The 24,015-nt window shown below is 41.9% G+C and overlaps 1 protein-coding gene across 1 annotated transcript in view; it reads right to left on the reverse strand.

Moving 5' to 3' along the window:
• The window catches only part of LOC147707490 (CD109 antigen-like), a 911,073-nt gene that overhangs the window by 174,202 nt on the left and 712,856 nt on the right, over window positions 1-24,015 (reverse strand). The window contains exon 25 of the mRNA XM_086926507.1: window positions 16,292-16,520. Within this exon, the coding sequence (XP_086782633.1) occupies window positions 16,292-16,520 (229 nt within the window). The remainder of the gene's footprint in view (window positions 1-16,291; window positions 16,521-24,015) is intronic.

Genomic DNA, 24,015 nt, shown 5'->3' on the forward strand with positions numbered 1-24,015 from the left:
GTATAAAAATAGTTTGCAGCCTTGAAGAAGTCCGTTGGATGAAACACGTGTCGGCTGCCAGTGTGTTTTTGAATATGGATTTTTGAGAAGAAAATAAAATAAAGAGAAAGGAATATCTTACGGACTCCCTTTGATTACTACACTTGTTACCACCTATACGACAATATGGACTAATTTGGTGTGCCTCGGCAATTGTCCATGTCATTTGTGAACTCGAATGAGATGTTTTTCCTTAGAGTTTTTTTGTCTCCTGGAGGGTGGAGGGAGACCTATTGCTTTGAGAGCACCACATTGTACTGTACACTAATATTACTTTATGGTTGATTTACTGCAAAGATGTGCATTCGCAAATAGGCACTGCTATATCTGTGTTTCTGTGGAATTGTTTTACGAAACCCCACTGCGGACTTCCTATAGAAAGCACAGCAAGTGCCCATGCTATCTCCCATGTATTGCTAGTGTTGCGAATTACAACAAATCTGTTGTAGCAGATCTCTTCTTCAATGTGCATGTGGAGCCTTTGAGAATCTCGAAAACCTACTTGTACTATTTATATGAGGCCAGGGTGTTGTCTTGCTACAGAGTACCACAGAGTCAGCTAGCAGAATTTGGAAGTCCATAACCATATGGGTCATCTGGAAGGGCATACTGTTTATCAAGAACATATTACAGGTGACAATGCCTCTGGGGGAGGTAAATAGCTTGACCACTTTCAAAAGCTGTGATCTGATTGCAAAATGTAAATTGAAAGACTTAGTGGGACAGGTGCATTTTACTGCTCAATCAACTCAAAGCAAGTTTGTTCTAGACATGCACCTAGACAGAAGCCATGAGTCACAATGCCATCAGTATTTTGATAGAATGTATAGCTAGGCATCAATCTGTGGCAGCTCCATGAGAGCAGAAATGTCCAGGCACAATCCTAATCTATATGTCGCTGACTATATGATCATAGATTCTAGGTCAAGCTGGAATTGGAGCAGGGTGACCATATTCACTAGGAAACCGTTGGGAATACTTTCTTCTTATAAAGGGCAAATCAAGTCATCCTTCACTTTCTACTACATAAAGATGCATCCCCATGAAAGCTTGATGTCAGTGCCTAGACTGACTCACATGCCCACAACTAAAGCTGGGCTTTTGAGAGAAGGGATGGGCTTATCAATCTATACACTTAAACAAAGTACTACTAATTAAATGTGAGGATTGTATTTTTGCAGTAAGTTAAATAGGATTACATGTGGGGTGGGGGAAGAATGCCCGAGAGGTTACAGAACAGGGGATGGAGATATAATAATAAAAGTATAAAGCTTGCTTAATCTCCACAACGGCCCACCGCGGCGGGATGCCTGGCTTTCACCTCGGGGATGCCCTGTAGGGGCTATCCCACAGGGAAAAGCCAGGACGGGTTCCCAAGGCAAGCGCTTAGAGACCCCTGGGTGATAAGCGCTATATAAATCCAATATACAATACAATACAATACAATACAATATAGACACATGAAAGAAAAAAATGACCTTAAGGCAAGAAAAAATAGAAAATGTAAAGGAACAGTGAAAGAGGTATAGAAAATAGGTGATAGGGTGGGGGACAAAAGAGAAAACAAGGTTAGCTCAATAGGGGACTGCCGAAATTGAAGAGGAAGCATAAGAGAGCCGCAACAATCCAGGTTGGGTGGGGGGAAGAGATAGAATATGTACAAATCTAAAATCTAACACTAGTCTACAGTACACCGCTGCTTAGGCATCTTTTGAAACAGACTGCAATGGAGTGTGGTCAAGTACAGTTGGTTGTTTGGACCAGTCAAAGTGTTTACATTTTGTAGGTTGGAAATCTTCAGAGGCCAAGAATGGAAACTGTAGCTGATGTGTTTGCGAGGTGGTACCATATTAACCTTCACAATAGAAAGCTTTTAGCTGGAAAATCTGCAAAGATTAAGCCATTAGTGCTGCTTCTCTTATTAGATAAGACTGGCATCAACTATTATAACTTTGATTTTTAGGATTTCAAAGCATCTTCAAACTTTTAAGTAAGCATTATTAGACACCAATCCATGGCCTAAGTTGCCAGAAGGCTGCCTACAGCTCCACTTCAGCTCTACAGCAATATATCCAGTTACAAATGGTTCCTTGAATTTTCTGTAAAAGCATTTGTTTCCCTTTCTCCAAGGAACTTCCACACTCCACAGGTAGAGGGAAAAGGTTTCTCAGCGAAAAGGCATATTTAACGTCCAGTTGTATCTGGTCCAGTATTTTTTTTCTTGGTAGCCTCTAGTGGAATCGACTTCACTGGAATGCTTGCAGGTAATAAGGAACTTAGAATGCAGGCTAATCCTATACTTCATGTTCTTACAGAAGGGTCTTGCCAGGCAAGCTTTCAAAGCACAACGCTTCTCCCCCCTTTACAAATGACCAATGCATGGGGAAAAATATCAATACATATGAAACATGTTATTTACCTACAAAGATACAAACAAATGGATACCATAGCATCATATTCAAAGATGACACATTATTGATCATTATCTCTGAAGTATGCAGGTGGTTTGTGATTCCTAACACTTCTCAAGGTATTATTCTGGTCACTTGCCACACGAATTTTAAGCAAAGCATCGCCCGCACACCTCAATGGGGCATTACAAGGTCTTTCAAAGGACCTGTTCATATCTCCATCAACCATTAACATGAAATCACTGTTGTCCTGCTCCTCACCAGCCTGAATTTGATCACTTCTTTAGTATAAAGCCACATGTCTGTTATTCAAGCTCTAGCCATTGTCCAAGACCATGGAAAACCAACGAACATGCCCGACTTAGATAGGGACGTCTACATTTTGACAACCCTCCTCCTTGCTGAGCACAACACATCTTCACCCAATCACCCGCTTCAATGCATGGAATATGCTTCTTGTCCTGACTATAATCTTCCCTCTGTCAAAAAACACCTTCCCTCTTATCCAGGCAGAAACGAACTTGGTGCCTGCCAACCTTCCCTTCCTTAGCTCTAAAGGAGTTCTTTGATTGTGATAAGCAGCCACCATGCACATCATCATACCACCAACATCATGTCCTCCAGCAACAGCCATTTGAATTGGGCCTTTGACCATTCTGGTCACCCTATCCACAACACCATTCCTTTGTGGATTTCAAAACGAGATGCAATTATGTACAATGCCACATGACTCCCAAAAACTTTGCATCTCCCCAGGAATGAATTGTGTTACATTATAAGTTATAATGGTACTTGGAACACCTTACTCCAAGAAGACTTCCTTCAACAAAGTAGTGGTAGCCCTAGTGGTAATCTCAGGAATTTACAATTAACCACTACAAATGAACAACCACCACTACCATGGCATATTTCCAATCGCTTCTCAGCTCGGGCATAGGGCCAATAAAATCCCGACAATGTATGCCATGGTTTGCCTGGATCAGATATGTGAGCCATGTCTGATTTTACACCCACCTTTGATCTATTTTCTCCTTCTTTGCACACCTCGCTGTCAGGGGCGGCTGGTGGCATTTCAAAGTGATGGGCGTAAAAGTTGGGGATTCATTTTTTGCGTAGCAAGTGATTCCGGATGGCATAAGGGCATGCAACCCATTCATCATTCATTGAATTCCCCCCAGTAGTTAATCCAAGTTTCAAACATCCACTACATACATGTGTTTAAACATACATCCATCCATCTTTCTAGAGACTCTCCCAATCACTCATCCACCCTCCCATCTATCCATGTATCGATTCACTAGAAAATCATCGATTAATTTGTCCATCATATGGAGCATGCATCCATTCATTTATGTATACATCCACTCATCCTTTTGGACATACTCTCCTGTAATTCTTCGCCCACTCATCCATCTATGTATCCTTTCACCAATGGTGAATCACCAGAGCATCCAATCATCCATCCATCTTGATGAAAGTGGATTTGCTTGCCTGTATTTGAACCACGTTCTCAATCACTCTGTTAGAGTAATATTTTGCAGGCATGAATAATTATCAGGAATTGTCTCCGTCTACATCAAAGCTGGATGATGGAGGTGCCTTTCTTAAGATAAAGTAATTCAGGTTAGCAAGGGACAAATTAAATAGTTTTCTCTTCTTACACCCAGAATAGGTTAAACTTTGTCTGCAAGAGAACGACTGACTGTGATTGAATGCAGACGGTACCTTCTGAGCCTAACGCGGCACTGTGATTAATTCAGTTTTGCAATTAATCCACAGTTTACATTGATTAGATGACACGTGTTTCCTAATCTGCTCAAAAATATGTATGATTGATTTTTGTTGGGTTAGGGAGCACTCCGTTCTGCTATTTTACCTCTGTTGTACACAATGGTGCTACGGTTACTGGGTTTGTCAGTCCCTTGTAAATATAGCCTGTTTATGTTGGGTGGTTGGCCCAACTAACCGTGCACTGTTCACTTGGTGCTACGCACCTAAACTTATTTCATTATTTCAACCAATGATGAGCCTTATATAGTCTCTCTTTTTTCTTTTTATTTAAACTTTTTCATATATCTTTTGCTTATGTATTTTTAACCACCTTATTTTTGTACTGCGGTTATTCACATTGCATATGTTTTCAAATGACAGTCAAAATAACATTAACATTACTATTCATGTATAAATTTACAGTGCCATTAGATGCGCAATTTGTGAAAAAGCCCAATGCATTTCGGCACTACCAAAGTGCCTTCATCAGGGGCGAACCTGTAAAACATAAACAAAATAACCATATAATTGCAATCATGTGTGTGTTAAAGTATATACTATGTTAACTTTCATACCTTAATGCGATGTGCTTAATGCTCTAACCTGTGTAGACAAAAATGCGATATGTGTTGAGCACTCTCTGTCCAAAGTATTGCCAACTATTATTGCCTATTGCCAAGAGACTGTTCAAGTAAAAAAATAATCCATCGGCTTACCGCTGACATAGTAGCTTTAAACGAACTCCCTGAGTAATAAACAAGAATCAAGATCAATGTCCTGCGATACTTTTACTCCTTTAACAACTGCCACTACAAAAGCTTGCTAGAAATATGCGTACCTGATTATCCAGCACTATCTCTGTCTGTAAAATAAACAAACCGCAAATCCATTGTTAAGCACTCTGACCTTATGAACTGCAGAACGAGATTTATCATCTGGAGTAATGCGCTCCCGCATACCTGTTACTTCCAACTGTCAGGCTTTTCTCTCTGCAAAGATCACAAAAACAAAAGACACCCTCAATATCTCACGTTGCTGCCACTTATCCTCACGAAGATTTATTATACTCTATGTTGCTGAAAATGTGAGCTTACCTAGATTGCTGCGCTTTCTCTCCGTATTACAATCTGCTTGTGCTCCCGTACGAGTTACAACCGCTACTGCCGATACCTCTATTACAAACAAATTGCTTCCGCGTTTCAGCTAAAAGTCGCTACCACTGAAGACGGACTACTCTGTCCTTCACCGCAAAGTCACAAGCGCCATCTTAGAACGGTTCAAGCCTGCTTAATGTCCATTGCCTCAATGGAAACTAACAATTAAACGCAAATTCGTCAATGTTTCTGTGGTGTTTAATGTGATGTTAACACAATGTGTGAATGCCCCAGTATTGTATAGTATTCAACCATATCATAGATCACAAAACATAGAAAATTGTAAGTTATCACAGAACATTGTTTTTTGGGATTATCACCAGACATTATTTTTTAGCATGATCTAAACGTTATATTAGATGTAATTTTACTTCATATCAGATGTTCTCAACTGGTATATGCTAATTAATCAGAATATTCCGATTCTGATACAGAACCATTTTTTTACTATAACTCACCCTAAATATCATTGTTAATCTCTCTTTTAAATTCAATGTTCCGGATGTATGGTTTGGATTGCTATTCACTCAGTGACTGCTTGCTTGTCTTTACAGTATAATCATATTAGTGTGCTGAAGTGCCTGTTGGGACCAAATGGTTGTTTATTCTCCGTGTAGATATATCTTTATTTTGAATTATTGATCTCGCTATTATTTATTTGTTATGGTCTTAGTAACTGCGTGTCCAGTTGTACTACCTATATTGAGAAACTTAAAATTCTGTTCATAAGTAACACGATAAGTCGTATTTGTCATTGAGGCCAGTTGGAATTAGTGTTTGCAGAGATTTGATCCAGTATAATTCTCTCTGTAATAGTCTTTGTTGGTTGTTGATTCCTTGTTTTATTTGTACTTGTTCTACCACATAAAATCGTAGTTGAGAAATGGTGTGCGAATTATCCTTCCAGTGAGCTGCTAATGGTGATGTCATGTTCTGATTGCGAATCATGCTCTTATGTTCTGTAATTCGAACCTTAATCTTGCGTTCCGTCTTGCCTATGTAAAGTTTCCTGCAAGGGCATTTTTTAATGCCATATACTACATTTGTTGTCTTGCAGTCACTGTCATGTCTCAGGTTTATGACTTTACCTGTGGTAGGATGAGTGATGGTGTTGCCTGTTATCACGTTGTTACAGTTTGTACAATTCATACATTTACTCATTTTTTTATATTTCGCCATTAATGGTGTGCGTGTTTTCTGCTTCAATCGCTCTCGCAAATTTTGCCCTCTGGTATATGCATGCGTCGGTAATTCTCTAAATATTCCATGAAAGTCTGGTTCGTTCATTAAAAGTTCCCACCTGGTGTTGATTATCTTTTTAATTTCTTTAGATTGGGTGGTATATTTTGTTACAAACACTATTTTTTCTTTAGTTGCTTTATCTTTGGGTTTCAATAGACTTGTTCTGTCTAATGCCAGCACTTTTTCCATGTTCTCCTCAGGTTCCTTGTTAGGATATCCTCTTGCCTCATATTTGGTGACATGTTGCTTGATTGTATTAATACATGTTTGGCTATCTGAACATATTCTTCTGATCCTTATAAATTGGGATTTTGGAAGATTTTTGATCAGACTCCTGGGGTGGAAGCTGGTGTATTCCAAGGCATTGTTCCTATCTGTAGGTTTTGTGTACAGTTGAGTTGAAAAGCCTGATGCTTGTTTTGTTATTCTGACGTCCAAAAAATCTATTGTCTGTGTCTCAATCTTGTGTGTGAATTTGATCCTTGCATTGATTGTATTCAACTCCTGAATTACTGTCTCCAAGTGTTCCTTGGTGCTGTCCCAGATCAAAAAAATATTGTCGATAAAACGACAGTACATTTTCACATGTTTCCAGTCTGCTCTACTCATGATGTTTTCTGCTTTGAATTGGGCCATAAATATATTGGCGTAAGCTGGTGCTCCCGCAAAACCCATTGAGGTGCCAGTCAGCTGGACGTAATGATGTTCTTTCCACAAAAAATAACTGTTATGTAAACAGAACTTTAAGAGTTGTAACAAAAACACATTATGTGTTGTTAGTTCTCCCATTTTCAAGAGAGCCCATTCAGTTGATTCAAGCCCCGCTGCGTGGGGGATCGACGTATAAATAGCCACTACGTCTATAGTGCATAAAATCCATTCTGACTGAAAGCCCTGTTCTGTCCATGTTAATTTATTTAGAAAATCTGTCGTGTCACGTATGTATGAACCCCCGTTTTGTACAAATTGTTGTAAGAAGTGGTCTAGAAACCGGCCGAGGGGATCAAATAATGATCCACACCCCGACACGATTGGTCTAAACGGTGGGGTGGTGAGATGTTTGTGCACCTTGGGAATCATATATAACCTTGGTGTCCTTGGATGTTTGGTTGTCAAATATGCTCTCACTCTCTGGTCAATCCATTGGTTGTCTTCTGCTGTTTGTAAAATCTCCTCTAGCAATTTCTGTAGTTTGAAGATAGGATCAGATGTCAAAAGTAAGTTTCAGAAGCGGAATATTCTGATTAATTAGCATATACCAGTTGAGAACATCTGATATGAAGTAAAATTACATCTAATATAACGTTTAGATCATGCTAAAAAATAATGTCTGGTGATAATCCCAAAAAACAATGTTCTGTGATAACTTACAATTTTCTATGTTTTGTGATCTATGATATGGTTGAATACTATACAATACTGGGGCATTCACACATTGTGTTAACATCACATTAAACACCACAGAAACATTGACGAATTCGCGTTTAATTGTTAGTTTCCATTGAGGCGGATGGACATTAAGCAGGCTTGAACCGTTCTAAGATGGCGCTTGTGACTTTGCGGTGAAGGACAGAGTAGTCCGTCTTCAGTGGTAGCGACTTTTAGCTGAAACGCGGAAGCAATTTGTTTGTAATAGAGGTATCGGCAGTAGCGGTTGTAACTCGTACGGGAGCACAAGCAGATTGTAATACGGAGAGAAAGCGCAGCAATCTAGGTAAGCTCACATTTTCAGCAACATAGAGTATCATAAATCTTCGTGAGGATAAGTGGCGGCAACGTGAGATATTGAGGGTGTCTTTTGTTTTTGTGATCTTTGCAGAGAGAAAAGCGTGACAGTTGGAAGTAACAGGTATGCGGGAGCGCATTACTTCAGATGATAAATCTCGTTCTGCAGTTCATAAGGTCAGAGTGCTTAACAATGGATTTGCGGTTTGTTTATTTTACAGACAGAGATAGTGCTGGATAATCAGGTACGCATATTTCTAGCAAGCTTTTGTAGTGGCAGTTGTTAAAGGAGTAAAAGTATCGCAGGACATTGATCTTGATTCTTGTTTATTACTCAGGGAGTTCGTTTAAAGCTACTATGTCAGCGGTAAGCCGATGGATTATATTTTTACTTGAACAGTCTCTTGGCAATAGGCAATAATAGTTGGCAATACTTTGGACAGAGAGTGCTCAACACATATTGCATTTTTGTCTACACAGGTTAGAGCATTAAGCACATCGCATTAAGGTATGAAAGTTAACATAGTATATACTTTAACACACACATGGGCACCCAATGATTGCAATTATATGGTTATTTTGTTTATGTTTTACAGGTTCGCCCCTGATGAAGGCACTTTGGTAGTGCCGAAATGCATTGGGCTTTTTCACAAATTGCGCATCTAATGGCACTGTAAATTTATACATGAATAGTAATGTTAATGTTATTTTGACTGTCATTTGAAAACATATGCAATGTGAATAACCGCAGTACAAAAATAAGGTGGTAAAAAATACATAAGCAAAAGATATATGAAAAAGTTTAAATAAAAAGAAAAAAGAGAGACTATATAAGGCTCATCATTGGTTGAAATAATGAAATAAGTTTAGGTGCGTAGCACCAAGTGAACAGTGCACGGTTAGTTGGGCCAACCACCCAACATAAACAGGCAATCTAATTGCTCAGAAACAAGCTAACTCAAGCATGCTTGATATTTAACATATGTATACATGCCCAAGTGGATGATAAGAAATAGGTGCCTGTTGGAGGTACATTTCACGTTTTCATTTCCTCAGGTGCTTAGCACTTAAATCATACTGCCCATTAAAAACCGGCTCCCTAGGCAGAGACATTTTAGGAAATGGGAAAAGTGGGCCATGGCCTAGTGCCCCATGCTTTTAGGCGCTCCTAATAGAGGCAACTTGGTTCTGCAAATAGTCTTAACCTGATGACCTTCAATAATTCTAAGATTGTTTTAAATACCGTTTTTATTTAATATATTTTTAATGTGGATGGTGTATGGAATGGGAGGCTGCTGCAGACCGTTTGCAGAGAAATGTTTTATGCAACATTCATAAAGCAAGTTTCTTTGAGATCAAAACAGGACCTCACATTAGAGAATTGTGAGGAAGTCACAGATTCTGTTTCATTTTCACAGTAATTTTTTGCAGTAATATTAATGAGATGCAGCTGTTTCACTGAATATTAGATGTAAATGCATTACAAATTTGGACGAGTGCAACTGTGCATTGTCTGTGACCTGGCCACAGAAGGTACAAAAGAGCTGAAATTGGTTCAAACCTAATCAAAACTGGCGTTTTTTTTTTTTTTTACCTGCAAGTGCATTCTTTTCATTTATCCTGCTTATAGGCCCCCTCCCTCCATAATTCTTAATGACTCAACTTGCCCCCAGGGATATATGCTGACAGCCGTCCTTGAATCCGACCACCTCTGCTGCCTTGCCTTGGCACGGAGGAGGGGTTAGGTGACTTTTCAGACTGTGGCTTGGGCTGTAGCCTCCTTTTTACCTTCACACTGCTGCTCCTCTCACTGAAAGCTGGTTGCTTTTGTCAAGCAGAGATTACTTCGACAGCAAAGCTCTTGTGCACCGAAAATCTCTCTGCTCTTCCTAGAGTAGGGTGGTGTCATGGAGGCTTGTTCCCACCCTACCCTGTGAGGAAGTAGGTGGGCTGCAGCAGTACACAGCCTTGCTGATTGACAAACAGCCATGAAAACCCAGGGCTTTTGCTTAACGCACCCAGGTTGTTTTCAATCAGCAAGGCTGCTGTGCGTCATCAGAGGGCAGTGCCCTACAGTCTTGTACGCTGCCGGAGGCCAGGGCTAAGTTCAGGTAAGCCCTCTAACTCCTGCAACGGCCTTTTGAAAGTGCCTGGTTTTGCCAGACCCTCGCGCAGAGCGAGGGTCACACTCTTTGAAGTTATAATGAAATGAACATTCACAAGTTGGCAGCAATTGATGCAAAAATTGAAGGGAGGTCTGAACCCTTCCACTCTAATCAAGAAACTGTCACTGCTCGCTGTCCTCAACCCATTTATCTGCTTGTTCATCCATCCCAGGCCACCACCAATTCTCTCTCAACTGATTCCTAATTTTGGTTTGCCCAAGGTGCCTCCTGTGTGCCATTTCTTTCAAATGTGCCTGGATACCACCTTCAAATTTCTCCCCTCTCATCAACACCATGTCATCATAAAAAGAGAATTTCTCCAGGACTTTCAAACAGGGTCTGACAGACAATGATACAATACTTTCCCTTCTGCTGTCCAACGCCAACAACTATTTCAGCTCCTTGATTATGGGCCCCAACGCCATCACCTTGACCCATTCATCTTTTGTGATGACGTGCATACCTCCTAGTTCCAAACCATTCTGAATTGAAGCCACTGCACCTTCATTTTCTTTGGTTAAAACTGCCGTCCCATCCATTACCTGTGAATCCACTGACAGCCTGGACAAGAAGTCAACTACATAATTATTTCATCCTTGAATGTGTTCAAGGACATAACATTAATCTTTAAGTGTAGCTGCTAGTCTTGCCAATCTAGCCTATTCATTAGCTGCGCCCCACTCCAAGCAAAACCTTGACCAAAGGTTTGTGATCAGTGCAAAGGAGGATCTTGGTTTCCCACAAGGAAGTACTAAAATACTCTGTACCCCAAGCTTTGCGTTCAATCACTGAGTAATTCCTTTCTGAGGTGGTTAGAGTGTGGGAGGCAACTTCTACTGTATTTTCACCTTTGTTACCAGCATCACAAATATGATTCTAAACCATCTCAAAACTATCCTGTTGTTCCTGCCCCCAATTAAAGGCAATCTCCTTTTTTAACAGAAGCCTAAACACTCTGTTTTGTATGAAAAGTTCTCTACAAACTTGGCATAATACTCGATAATGCCTCGAAAGGACCTTAACATGTCTTTGTCTGTGGGTGAAGGATCCATTTTAATGGCACTCAACAAATTCTCTTTAGGTTTGACTCCACCTTCAGTAATACTCTAACCCAGGTAATCTGCTTGTTCAACTAAGAACTTACATTTCTCTTGGCATAGAGTCAAGTCACGAAAATACTAGTCACTCAGCACAGGGTCTCTTCCCTGAGGCTGAACAGGAGACTGGGTTGGGCTCTCCAACACCCTGTCGTCCCCTCTGGGGTCCTGTACTTTCTACTGTGGAGGTACGCTCAGACTCCAGAACTGTCAGGAAGCTTGAGTCGGCCATCCTGCACAGCTCTCCCACCAGTTCAGGGGTGCTATTCTGCTACTGGTCCCCCCACCTGGTCCCCCTAGGCCAGAGGTCTTCAATCTGTGGGGCGCGACCCCCACGGGGGCCATGGAGTCATGGGAAGGGGTTCGCGCATTCTCAGGCCTCACTTCTACACGGACTATCGAAAAATAAAAACATCCCCAGACAGTTCATTTTGAATTAAAATACTAAAAGCTGAAATTTCATTTAGGGAGTGTTGTCTTGTGATGTGAAACCGGAACTGATCAGACAGCTAAACAAGGTTTCCTTCCAGGAGGCCTGCTTGCCTGAAAGTAATGGAAATATGCGCTGTCAGTTAATCTGAAAATGTAAAAGGCAATTAGCAGCTGTAAAGAATGTTTGGGAGCTGGTACTGGCTTTCATTGATGGAATCACTGGAAGCTTTGTGATGAGCCGGGAAGTACGTGCTTCTGGTTGTAAATATATTTACATAGCACTTACTATCCCTGAGGAGGTATTGAAGGCCAGTAAGGAAGTAAGGAGCAAGATAAACAAGCATTTGCAATGCAATAGGTCTGGCAATTATGCTAGTTTGTTATTGACATAGTAAATACCAATGTATTTTATTTATGTGTTGGTTTTTAAAACTTAAATAAAAGGCATTGTCATTTACAATCCAATAGCTGGAACTCGTTTGAATGCAAGATTTATTGCATTGCAAATCTATTGTAAATTATTGCGCCAATTTTGAAGCACATTTCTGTCCAGGAATTCTCCCTGAGCATTTCGCTTGCCAACTGAAGCAGCTCTTAGAGTTTGAAATACCACATAAGTAAAATAAATAAAAGCACTCCCATTATTTCTGAAATCTGGTTGGGCGGCCAGAGCTATGGGTGGTTTGAAGTCTGCTGTCTAGGCTTAGGAAAGAGATGCGTGGTGTCTTGCATGTCCTCCAGTGCGTCACCCATCTTCTCTGCTCAACGTGGAGCATGGCATTGTGTCAGATGTCACAAATGGGGCGGAGCACTACCATATGTGTCAGTAGCAGGGATGCCTGGCAGTGAAGTTGTGCTCAGAGCTAGTACAACACTAAGGCCAGGGCCACTGGAAGTATGTGCTTATGCGGCAGCGGCGATTTTCATATAATTGTACATTTGCCACATAAGCCATCATCTACTGCATAATATGTAGATTTTAACAAAATTTGTTTTGAGCTCAAACGGTTCAAAAGTTATTAAAAACATAGTAAGAGGTGTTGCTGCGCAGTGGAAGATCCTTTTTAAAGGTTGACTGGTCATAATTCTGTAATTCATGGCTGAGTTTGGGTGTTAAAGTGGTACTAATGAGTTGCAGCTAATGCCCAGACCGTGTTAACAATTTAGAAATGTCAAAATAATGATGTGATACTTTCCCAAAATGTGCTGCATAATTTTCCTTTGCTTGCCACCTACATAATTTATCCAACCCTGCTGCATAATTTGGGCTTTCCCTGCTGCATAATTCCAGAGGCCCTGACTAAGGCCACTGAAAATAGGTGCCTTACGGCCTGCATAAACAAATAACCCAAAAAGAGAACCATTTAAAAAATAGTGTCCTCAAATGCCCTTGTTAGGGACAAATGAGCACTCAAACTGGAAATGTTTATTTTGCGTAGGGCTCCGCAGATCTGTGCAGCAAGGCTCCTTGTGTTTCTCTCAGTAAGGCAGATTTTATAGTCTATGTGTCACAAATACGATATCTGCTATGTAAAATATGAGGCAGATTAAGGGACCATTCACTACTGCTACAACACTGAATCAGTGACCGCCTTTTTACTAGACACGCAAACCTTCAAAATACTGGTTTGTAAACACTTGCAACCCCAGTGGGAGACACACAGTGCACGGGCACGGGAACTGATGAACATTGTATGCACACTGTAAAATTAGGTCTCTCCGAGCTGCCTACAAATTTGCAACCTCCTGCATGTTAAAAACCAAAGCCCAAGTGACTTAAACCACAAAGCTTCACTGCTGATGGTGCAGTAAGGGCTCTTTGCAAAGCGGGACTGGTCTTCGTTTTGTTGCTTATTGCTATATTTGGGTGTTAAACTGGTATTTATAAGGTGCCATTACAGATTGACTGTCCCTCTGGAGACAAACAAGCATACTCATCCCTTTAGATCAGGAAGGTGTTAAGATACAAATAAGTTTTGCCAAAATGTTTTATTTATGAAAAAGTACCATCGTGAATTTTTGGGAAATTCTTTTCGGAAACATTTTGTTTGAACTGTGTAAACATTTTGTTTGAACTGTGTAGTACCCCTCTGATACCAATCCACAGTCACGCACAAATGTTTAGTTTGCTAAACCTGTCTACTATTGTTTCCCCACCATGAAATTGATTTTCCGTGGGTATTGGGGGCGTTTATTGTTGTCGAGGATGAGGAGTACCAGGTTCCAGAAATCTTTGTCAGGAAGGGGTCCTTACAACCAAAAAAGTTTGACAGGAGGGTCTCGGCATCAAAAAGTTTGAAGACCTCTGCCTTAGGCTGAGCCTGTGCCTGGCAAGCCAGGACTTCTAGGGAAGTACAACTACCCCCATGCCCCAAGGGAAACACATACTGTCCCCTGTCCTGACAGAGCATGGAGTCCTCCCTAGCAAGCAGTGCAATCACCAGAGTCAGTCTTAGGATGCTTTGACCTTGGAGCTGGCAACCCCAGACCCATTGGTTCTCCCACTAGAGACTGTGGCACCCTCTCACTCCTCCATCAGGACTTCTGCACACTCCTCATTAGTGTGATGCTGCCAGACACCAGAACTGGTGGGATGATTATGGCAGCTGCCCCTCCCCCTAATTCGACTGACACAAGGGGGCGGCTCCCATCAGTGGATGGTCTACTGGTATAAGCCAGGCTCCCCTGTAGTGCCCCCTCTGAGAGCAATCCACGCATTGGGGCTGGAAATATTGTTTCCTGGGCCTCCGCCCACCCTTCACCCCTCTTCCTACTCTTGGAAAGGGCTACACTGGGACCTGTGTGAGTCACTGCAATCCTCCCTCTCACTCTGAAGTAGAAAACTTAAGCCACTCCCCTTTGGATTACAGGAAACAGGTGCCAGTCTTTTTTCTGTTTTAGGCCCCAGAGTCACCGAATTCTACTTACAAATTATTTTCTATTAGATTGTTGTGTAAAGGTCATGCTTGTTGCAATTAACTGTCCGGATTGTGGTTCTCAGCACCTGTAAGGCATAGGAGGCAGAGGAGGAGGATACTCCTTTTCGAGACATCGTGGAGGCAAAGATGATGGAAGAATCTGGAATTGTATTATCCATGAGAAGAAGGTCGACACCGCATACATTGGTAAGTCTTATTTTTGATTTGTTCGTAATCACTGGGAATGTATCTCTTGGACGTACTTTAGTTAGTCAGATAAGACATGTCTCGCTCACCTTTGCAGACAGACATCCTCTCTCTCTCTCTCTCTCTCTCTCTCTCTCTCTCGTTCTCTCTCTCTCTCTTTCTCTCGACGCATTGATCCGTACATTTCTGCTCATAAACTTACTTTCTAGTGCAAGTACATTTTTCCTTTTCCTGATTGGAACCTTCATTTTGTTCTTCGTCCGATTCTATATTTGCTGGCACCTACAGCTTCAGGAATTTCTAATTTACCCACAACCTTAGCTTAGCATTAGGTAGTTTCCCTTTATGGAAACGAAATATTTTCACTTTGGATATGCTGTCTTTATTAACTTCGATTTGAGACTGTAACTTTACTAACTTGAAAATAAACCTTCATAGTTTTCAAAATTACTTTTCTCTGTCGTTTCTGTGGGGCAAGTTCTGCTTCACTGTCATTTAAATGTTGTTGAACTTATGATTTTAGCCTCAGTACAAAATAAAGAGTCATCCCAGTGGACATAGCAGATATTTGAGTTTACACCGAGTTTGCACAGTGCAAACACCATCCTTATCTGTCAAGCTATCATCTCTGTATTTGCGGTGTATGTGCCAACATGATGTGTTACCAGATAGCTTAAGGTAACTGTGGTAAAATCTAAAAAGATTCTGTCCTTTTGGAGAAGGTCACATGTCCTAGTCTCACAAGTCCCAGGTAAATAGGTTAGTCGTCATTCTCTCAAAGAGGTATGCACTTTAGATGCTCTTCTCAATCTCTGACCACTGCACTGGGGTTTTAATCCAAATAAAAACCAATAACATTGCAAACTGGGCAGGCTCACTAGGAGAAAATGGCAAAAATTACAAAGATGTTGTAATAATGGAATACTGGCAGGGAAGCATGACTCTACAGGTCCCAACAACGCCCAAGGATTTTACGTATCTATCCACCCTTTAAAAGCTGGTCGGATCATAATGTGATACCCATGTTTATTTATACACACAGACACAATATATTCTACTGCAATAAATATTCAATATCAAATGAATGTCAAAGAACAATAATTCTACATCCTGTCCGCTGAAAAGATGTACCTCGTGTCCTGGATACTCCGCAATGGCTAATGTAATGTAGGCTGTGAGAGTGACAGGGCTTTGGTTGCCACCTTTCATTTCAGTGTCCAGCAATCTTCCTGGCTCCCAGAATTCACCATTCTTCTTCTGATGTTGAAAAATCCATGTTATTGTCTTCTGCAACACCGATGGATCAATATTTATAAAGGAACGTGCTTGAAGGAAACATCTTAGGACAAATGCGGACAACCTATGAAAAAAGTCAACAGAAAATATACAAATATATTTATAGAAGGGAAAGTCTATTGCATTGCCTTCTAATCATTTTTCCTGAATATGACCATTAATTTTTGTCCTTGATTTGCAATTTTTAAATATATGAATCTCATTAAATGCACGTGATGTTATTCAGAAACATTTGACCTAAACATGGATGCTTGCAACATAGTCAGCCATAAATCACGTATTACAGTGCAAAGTTTCATCATTCAACGGGTATAACATGAGAAATGTATTAAATGGCTATTGGAACCATTGGAAGGGTGAAACTAGATCTTATGACCGGTACCGTTTCTTTGAAATATTGAGGCCACCATTTCAAAAAAATTATATAGCATGGTTTAGTGGCAATGTGGATAAGCATGGTTTTTCTTCTGCAGCTGCCATTGTTTTGCTCATGGTTTAAGTCAGAAACATCTGAGTTATGTACAGAACTGCATATGCATATTTCTAAAAGAACAACCTATACTACTTCCGAAAAATAAAATGGTTATTTTTTCAAATAAGACAATGAATATTCTAAGCAGTAGTTTGCTTAGGAAGGGAGCGAATTCTTGCATCAGTACCAGATAAAACTTGTGAAGGAGGGGCCTGTTTCCGATGGTGGGTGGCTTCTGCCAACACAAATGGTCCGGCAGCTTGGGGGGATATAAGAATGAAAATATAACATTTACCTGCAGCTCCTGGTCCCGCTGCCGGCCTCCTCAGTGCTCCTTGGCTCTCGGTGGCCACACAAAACAGGCTCCCAGACTCCCCACCCGATCTAGACGCTGCACTCCTGCTATTGCCCAGCATGAGAGCAGCTCCAGGATTGGCCTGAGTGGGCTGGTTTAACACTTACTCAGGCACAGGGAGTCTGTGCCTTTTCTCCACCTGGCTTTACAACACAGCTGGGTTGAAGAAATCTAAGTGCGCATGCCGGTTTGGCCGTCCTAAAACAGCCAGCCAAACCGACATGCACACTTAGTGCCCACCACTGCTTCTCCCTGCTGTCTATGGAGGATGGCCGAGCCCGCCCCAAACCACACTTGCAGCATGGGATCACTCAGTCAGGGAATGAAAGATAAAATGATAATAAAATTGTTTTATTATCATTTTATTTTTCATTTGCTGTTGCTGAGCAGAGGGGCAATGCTCCACCGCCATTACGGAGGAGCAGCAGCTGCTATTTTCAAAGGCATTTTGCAAAATGTAAATTAGTACTCCTATACTGCTGTCATGTGGCTTTGTGCATTGGTCACTAAGCATCTAAAATGGAAAACAATGAATTGAAGCTGAATATTCATAGACAATTGGTAGAAATATAAAAGAATGTGCCCTCTTTGAATATTTACTATAAGGGATCTAGATGTTTCAGGGCGAATTCACAAAAGCATTTAAGACAACAATGTACTACTCATGTTTTCATAAATGCTTTTGTAAGTCAACCACAAATTTGTTTTGGGCTTTAGTAATTCCAGAATTTTGAGCAGAGATGGAACATTTTGCTAAGTAACCCCTGGTCTAAGACAACTAATAAGACTTTTTCAACTGAACGTTTTGTAAGAGAAACAAGTTACTCTGATTTGTATTTAATATTTTGTCAAATTGGATGAAAGTCATTTATTTATTCATTTTAAAAAACGTTTTACATTTTTGAAAAAGTTTAAGAAAAGTTTCATTGTTATAATTAAGTTTATAAATAAAAAAAATCATTATTTATCACTTTAAAATACATGCATGATATTTAATCTCAAACAAATTGTATTTATTAGAATTAGTTCCTTTGGGGTGTTATTTTAATACCCCAACTCCATTGTTTTCTATTAGAGCATGTTGCAGGACCAGTGATTGACCTTGTGCGATTCTTGACTCCAAGGCTGGGTATAATTGACCTTTCTTTAAACTGCAAAAGTCTTACAAAGTATTGCCATGTGTTATGCATTACCATGCCCCTCACAAACCTTTGCCTACATTTCGCAAAACATCTCCCATTTAGTATTAATCTTACACTTTCCCATCACTCCCTCCGGTTTATTTAACATTTACTACTAAAAGGTATATCTGCATGTGTGTAGATGCTCACACAGAAAAGTTACAAGATGCAGAAAGGGAGGGCTCTGGAGGTATGTTTGGAATAGATTTTGTGCTGCATGATTTGTACTACTGCATTACTATTTCACATACTACAAAATGCAGTTTTTGGACTAGGCTCATTGTGTTCAGACCATTTTCTACAGATCTATTTATTCTAGCTGTAAATTACCATTATTTTCATGAATTAAATATTTCCTATTGGAAGGCTATTTTGAGGCCTTCCAATAGAACACTGTATAATTCATATAGATGGCCATTTACCTGGGAATATGAAAATGGGTCATGGTATAAAATAGATCAGTAAGATGAATGAGGTACAGCCCGGAGGTGAGTAAGTAGAAGGAAGACAGTGTCTTCTGGGGTGTAAGGCGCATCAGTGAGGCAATTGTAGTACAAGTAGGACGAGAGGGTGGATTGAAGCACATGGTTCATGAGATATGAGTCAACGTACAAGACGTTTGAGAGAAGAGGATGAAGGTTTACGGTGTAAGTAAGAGGATGAGCACAAGGTGGTTGGACCTGGGCTACAAGCTTCTACATGGAAAAGAACGCCTTTCATAAATATCGATTAGGAGCACCTTAATGCCAGAGACAAGGGACTATACATTTCTATTTTTTTTTTCCGCATTGCATGAATCATCTAGATATGTTTCTGGGAATCAGAGGGACAGCCCAAATATTGATTACTTCATTTTTTACACAACCAAACTCAACAAGTCAAATGTGGCCCCTTCATGCCCAGAACCTGCAACATAATCTATGGTGTCCTCCAAGAGTATCCTCTCTCCCTGATGCTCTTCATCATCTACACTGGCACACAACATTGGAAACCACAACATCAGATTCCACATGTACTCAGATGATACACAGCTCCAGGAGACAGGCACCACGTAGTAGGTTGCCTGAGGCATGCACAGATTCAGATCTCAGAACTAGCCATTTATGAATGAAGAAATGCTGAAGTCTTACTAATGGGACAATCTATCTAAGCCTTTCATCAGCAACTGACCAACAACCTGAAGACCCTGCCAATACCCATCCAAAATTAAAGGTGTGATATTTGATGGAACTGTTTGATCAGGACCTGACTGTTAATGCTCAAGTTAACCAAGTAATCCAAAAAGTATTCCATTGCTTTCATTAGGTCCTTGCACTTCTACAACAACTTATAACTGTACTTATATATTAGTCGCCTGGACAACTGTGATGTTATTGGCATAGCACTATGTTCAGCAACAATTGCAGTTAACTCTATATCATGAAGTCCTTCTTGACTTCTGCTGCAAAGCCCATGCAACAGTCAAAAATAACTCTTATTTGGCTACCAAGTACAAAAGGCCACAGGTCAAGACTGGGCATAGTAAGTAAGTCCCTGCATGGCCAGTCATTAGGATAGATCTTCAAACTAGCCAGACAGTACTAAATGACCCACTGACCCTAATCTGCAACCCGTTACCTCATTTCCGAAAGGCAGTCAGATACAGAGTTCAGAGTAGGTCACAACATGTACTATGCTACAACATATCAAACTCACAGCATCATACCAGGAGACTTGAAGAAAGCAGTTTGCATATCCAAATAGGTCTCAAAATTAATTTGATCATTACTGTCTACAGACCCAGGTCAGCTTGATTACCTCCATGATCAACTCAGTCACCTGCTACAATGACTGCCCCCTTTCCACAGGCCAGTCAAAGCTTAATACTGTCCAGTCTACCTGCAAAAATCCAATGTACAAAATGAGGATGTTTCGCCATCAACAAGACTTTTTCATCATTATTATTATCACCATGAAGATCACACCAAGACTCTTCTGGGTAAAGGGGCTTGAATTCATAATGATACTTCAGAAAAACTGGGGCAGCCCTTGAGAATGACTCTCTCTGTAAAATATAGACTCATGTTAAGTACCTACAAAAGTAGACACTAAAATGCTTAGGGGGACAGGCATTAGTATTTCTTCAGTTGTAGCACAGTGCATGTCCTTGTATGGGACGTTAGTCCTTTCAGTAAAAAGAAAAACAACATTGTCGGTGACATTCATAAAGTCTATCAGGAACAACAGGCTAATTAGAACATACAAAGTTCCACCAGCCCTTTTGAATAGGACCATAAAATTACAAAACCTCAGACATGCAATGATGTTGTACCTGGCTTGCAGAAGCGTATGATTGGAGAAGCTAGTTCTCGCCTTTTCAGGCTTCCTGAAGCAAGATGTTGAGCCTGGACATGTCCGATAAGAGGGAGGAGAGATACGTGCAAGATCTGCTGGCATGCTATCTCTTAGAAGCAAATTGTATAACTCTACTGTGTTTTCCAATATGCCATTTTTTAGAGTTGTTGCACCACAGTTAAGTAGTGTGGATGACAGCATAACTACACACACATGTTCTTAATTGTATGGCATAAAGATTAATCAGTCAAACAATGCTATGCAAAAGACCTTGTGACATTATAACCTTGACGACATCGAAACATTGATATTTAGAGGTGATTCAGCTGACCATGTGTTTTTTAAAAAAAAAGACTCAACAGCTGTGATCTTGAAGCAAGTTTGACAGCACTCATTGTCCAGAATCGGAAAGTTGTGTTTTCTTAGACAGGGAAAAGGCAATCTTACGACAGGAACTTAATTAAGATTGTTGGAAAGTCGATTAGCAGTTGAAAAGGATGTGGGTCATCACCAAGTAATAATTACCATAATTCTGTATGGTCAAGTTAAACCTGAGCTCAACCCTTGATAGCTGTAGCACAGAGCAGACAGGATACACTTAGGAGATGGCAGTAAAGCATTTCTCAGTGCAAAAACCGCTACAGAGTATAAAAGCTACAGGATAAAAAATCCCATTCCAATTTATAAAAACAGAGTACATTTTCATGAGCAAATAGACATCAAAATAACAACAGAGGTTTTTTTTTTACAACAATTCAGTGTAGGGAACTGGAGATATGAGTTTTCAAACTTTTAGGTGTTTCTAGTGCCAAAAGGTGCTATGCGACAACCACTGGTATCTGGTTGCGCTATACTGGGTAAAATTCAAAAGTCAAGGCCGACCGTGATGGAGTGTGGGTCAGATACAAGGACCAGGTTCATACTGTTGGAAACTTTAGCTTCTGATTTAGTCTATTTTCTGGCGAAAATCCTCATTGACGAGATAGCTGGTAGGTCGGTGCCAGCTGGATCTGAAGAGGGAATCATCAACAGCAGCCAGCTGCAGTCCAAGAACTCAGTGGGTATCCTCTGAATTGGCTGGGAGTTTGATGCTCTTCACACTGAAGGTAGGAAAACTTTGTCCAGGCAAAGTCCGAAGATCAGGCCCAGGAAGGTATCGTAGGTGGTAGAGTGCTGCTTGGAGTTGTAACTAGTGGGTTTCTCTATGTTCGGACGTACAAACTTTTCTGGAAGCCAGGATCCTATCGGTGGCGTGAACCAGGTAGTGGAGTCTGACTGGCAGATTGACATCGGGTCGGTGGTAGCCTCTGGACCTTTTTGTGAAATGTTCAGAAAAAGTTTCCAAGTATCCTGCTTCACAACACTGGAGAGAAAAAGAGTACACTCTAACACCAACCAAGGTTCCAGGAACTTTTGGGCCCCATTTTGGGATTAGGACTAAATCTCTCAGAAGCCATCGGCATGGTCCAGGTCAAACTAGCTGGAACTGGTCATATGGGCTCAGCAGAGATTTAGGCATCTTGCAGCTTTGTTGGTCCTGCTGCTGAACAAGAGGCTATGCTGCTAGCCATTGAAGTCCACTCTTCTGTCCTGTATCCAAGTGGAGAGCAGGGCCAACCCTTGGGCCACAAGATAAACAGCAGCTGTAGTCCTTCATCTGTTTTTCTGCAGTTCTGGAGATGTTCTGAAGAGGGAACTGAGGAAGCTACTCTTATACCTAGTGCCAGCCTGTTGGTGAGAGAATTTCATTGCCACTCCCAAACCAATGGGGTAAAAGTTCCCTGGGGTGACCTCACCCTCATTTGCATAACTTGCTTTGCGTTTTACTTAACAGCTATCCTATTGCGCACCCTCTACATAAAATGAATATGGCAAAACTTTTCTTCCTTTGTGCAGAGCTCTGGCCACACTTCTGAGGTGTGTTTTAGAGAAGTCTAACCCCCCCTCTTCTGCAAACCTGTTCTGTACTGGAATAGGCCCCCGCCCCCATGGAGCACACAACTCCTATCTCTCATTGAATGCCCTTTTGTTCCCTTTCATGGGAGTCATTTGCCTCTCCCAACAGGTTGCCAGGTGACAATTGTGGATTAACTCTGAATAGGCTACCAGAGGCTTTATGCAGGAAAATGCCAACTTTCTAAAAGTGGAATTTTCAGAATAGCAACTTAAAATCTGACTTAACTATTTGATTGGATTCTAGATTACTGATAATTTGTGTCCTTAAATCATGGTTCTACCTATTCCCAAACTGAAGTTATGCATTATAATATAACTAGCGTTGGGGGGCGTGGCTTAGCACGCGAAGCAAATGGTCGCCTGCGGGTAGAGCTCCGTGCCGAGTTCCCCTTCCCGGCGCTGTTATCCGGGTCAGTTCTGCCCTGAGACTGCCGAAAACCACCGGCGAGTGCCCCACTAGATCCGACGCGGCGCCTGACCAATTTTGGCGCGGATCGGAATTCTGCAACTGCACCGGGAGGTGCCGGCCGCCCGCGGCCGCGAACGTTGCCACCAGCCCGGGCGCGGACCCAGGAAACCCCGGGGATCCGGCGGACGCGGCAGGCCCGAAAACGGGGCCGACGCTAATCACCAGCGGACCACACATCGATGCACCGGAGGCCACCCACCCCCCACGACGGTGAGGCACTGGGGTGAGGCGACCGCACTAGCTCGGCCGGACGCCGCACGCCCATACTCGGGCGGATCGGCGTGAGCGCCCTGGAACTGGCGGTGTCCGCTGGGCCTAGACGCGTCTCCCCTGCGACGGGAGCTACACAGTCCCACACGCACAGCGGTGCGGAGAGGTGAGCGGCTGGGCCCCGGACACCTGGGGAACGGAAGGTCAGCGGAGGTTGGGGCACGACACTCGGCACTCACCGGCAGCCACGCGAGCCACGACACACGGGACCCTGGTCACCGGCGGCACCCACTGGCTCCACGACGCAGTACGGCCTGCGACCCACCGGAGCCGCCCCGGGCACACACTGTGGGAATAGCGACGGCCTGAGGGAACGAAGACCCGCACCACCTGGGACCCGAAGGAAGCTGGACGCCGAACGGCTGCCACGCGAGCGGAATCAGTCACCACGCTGGCACAGCACACAGCCCACGTGGATCCACACGGAACCTGAGCCTCTTGCCACAAACAGCCGCGTGACTCGCAGGGGGCACATCGTGGAACCGCGCCGCACACCCGGCGACGCCCAGATACACCACACTG

Source organism: Lissotriton vulgaris, chromosome 6 (genome assembly GCF_964263255.1).
Source record: "Lissotriton vulgaris chromosome 6, aLisVul1.2, whole genome shotgun sequence".
Taxonomy (NCBI): Eukaryota; Metazoa; Chordata; class Amphibia; order Caudata; family Salamandridae; genus Lissotriton; species Lissotriton vulgaris.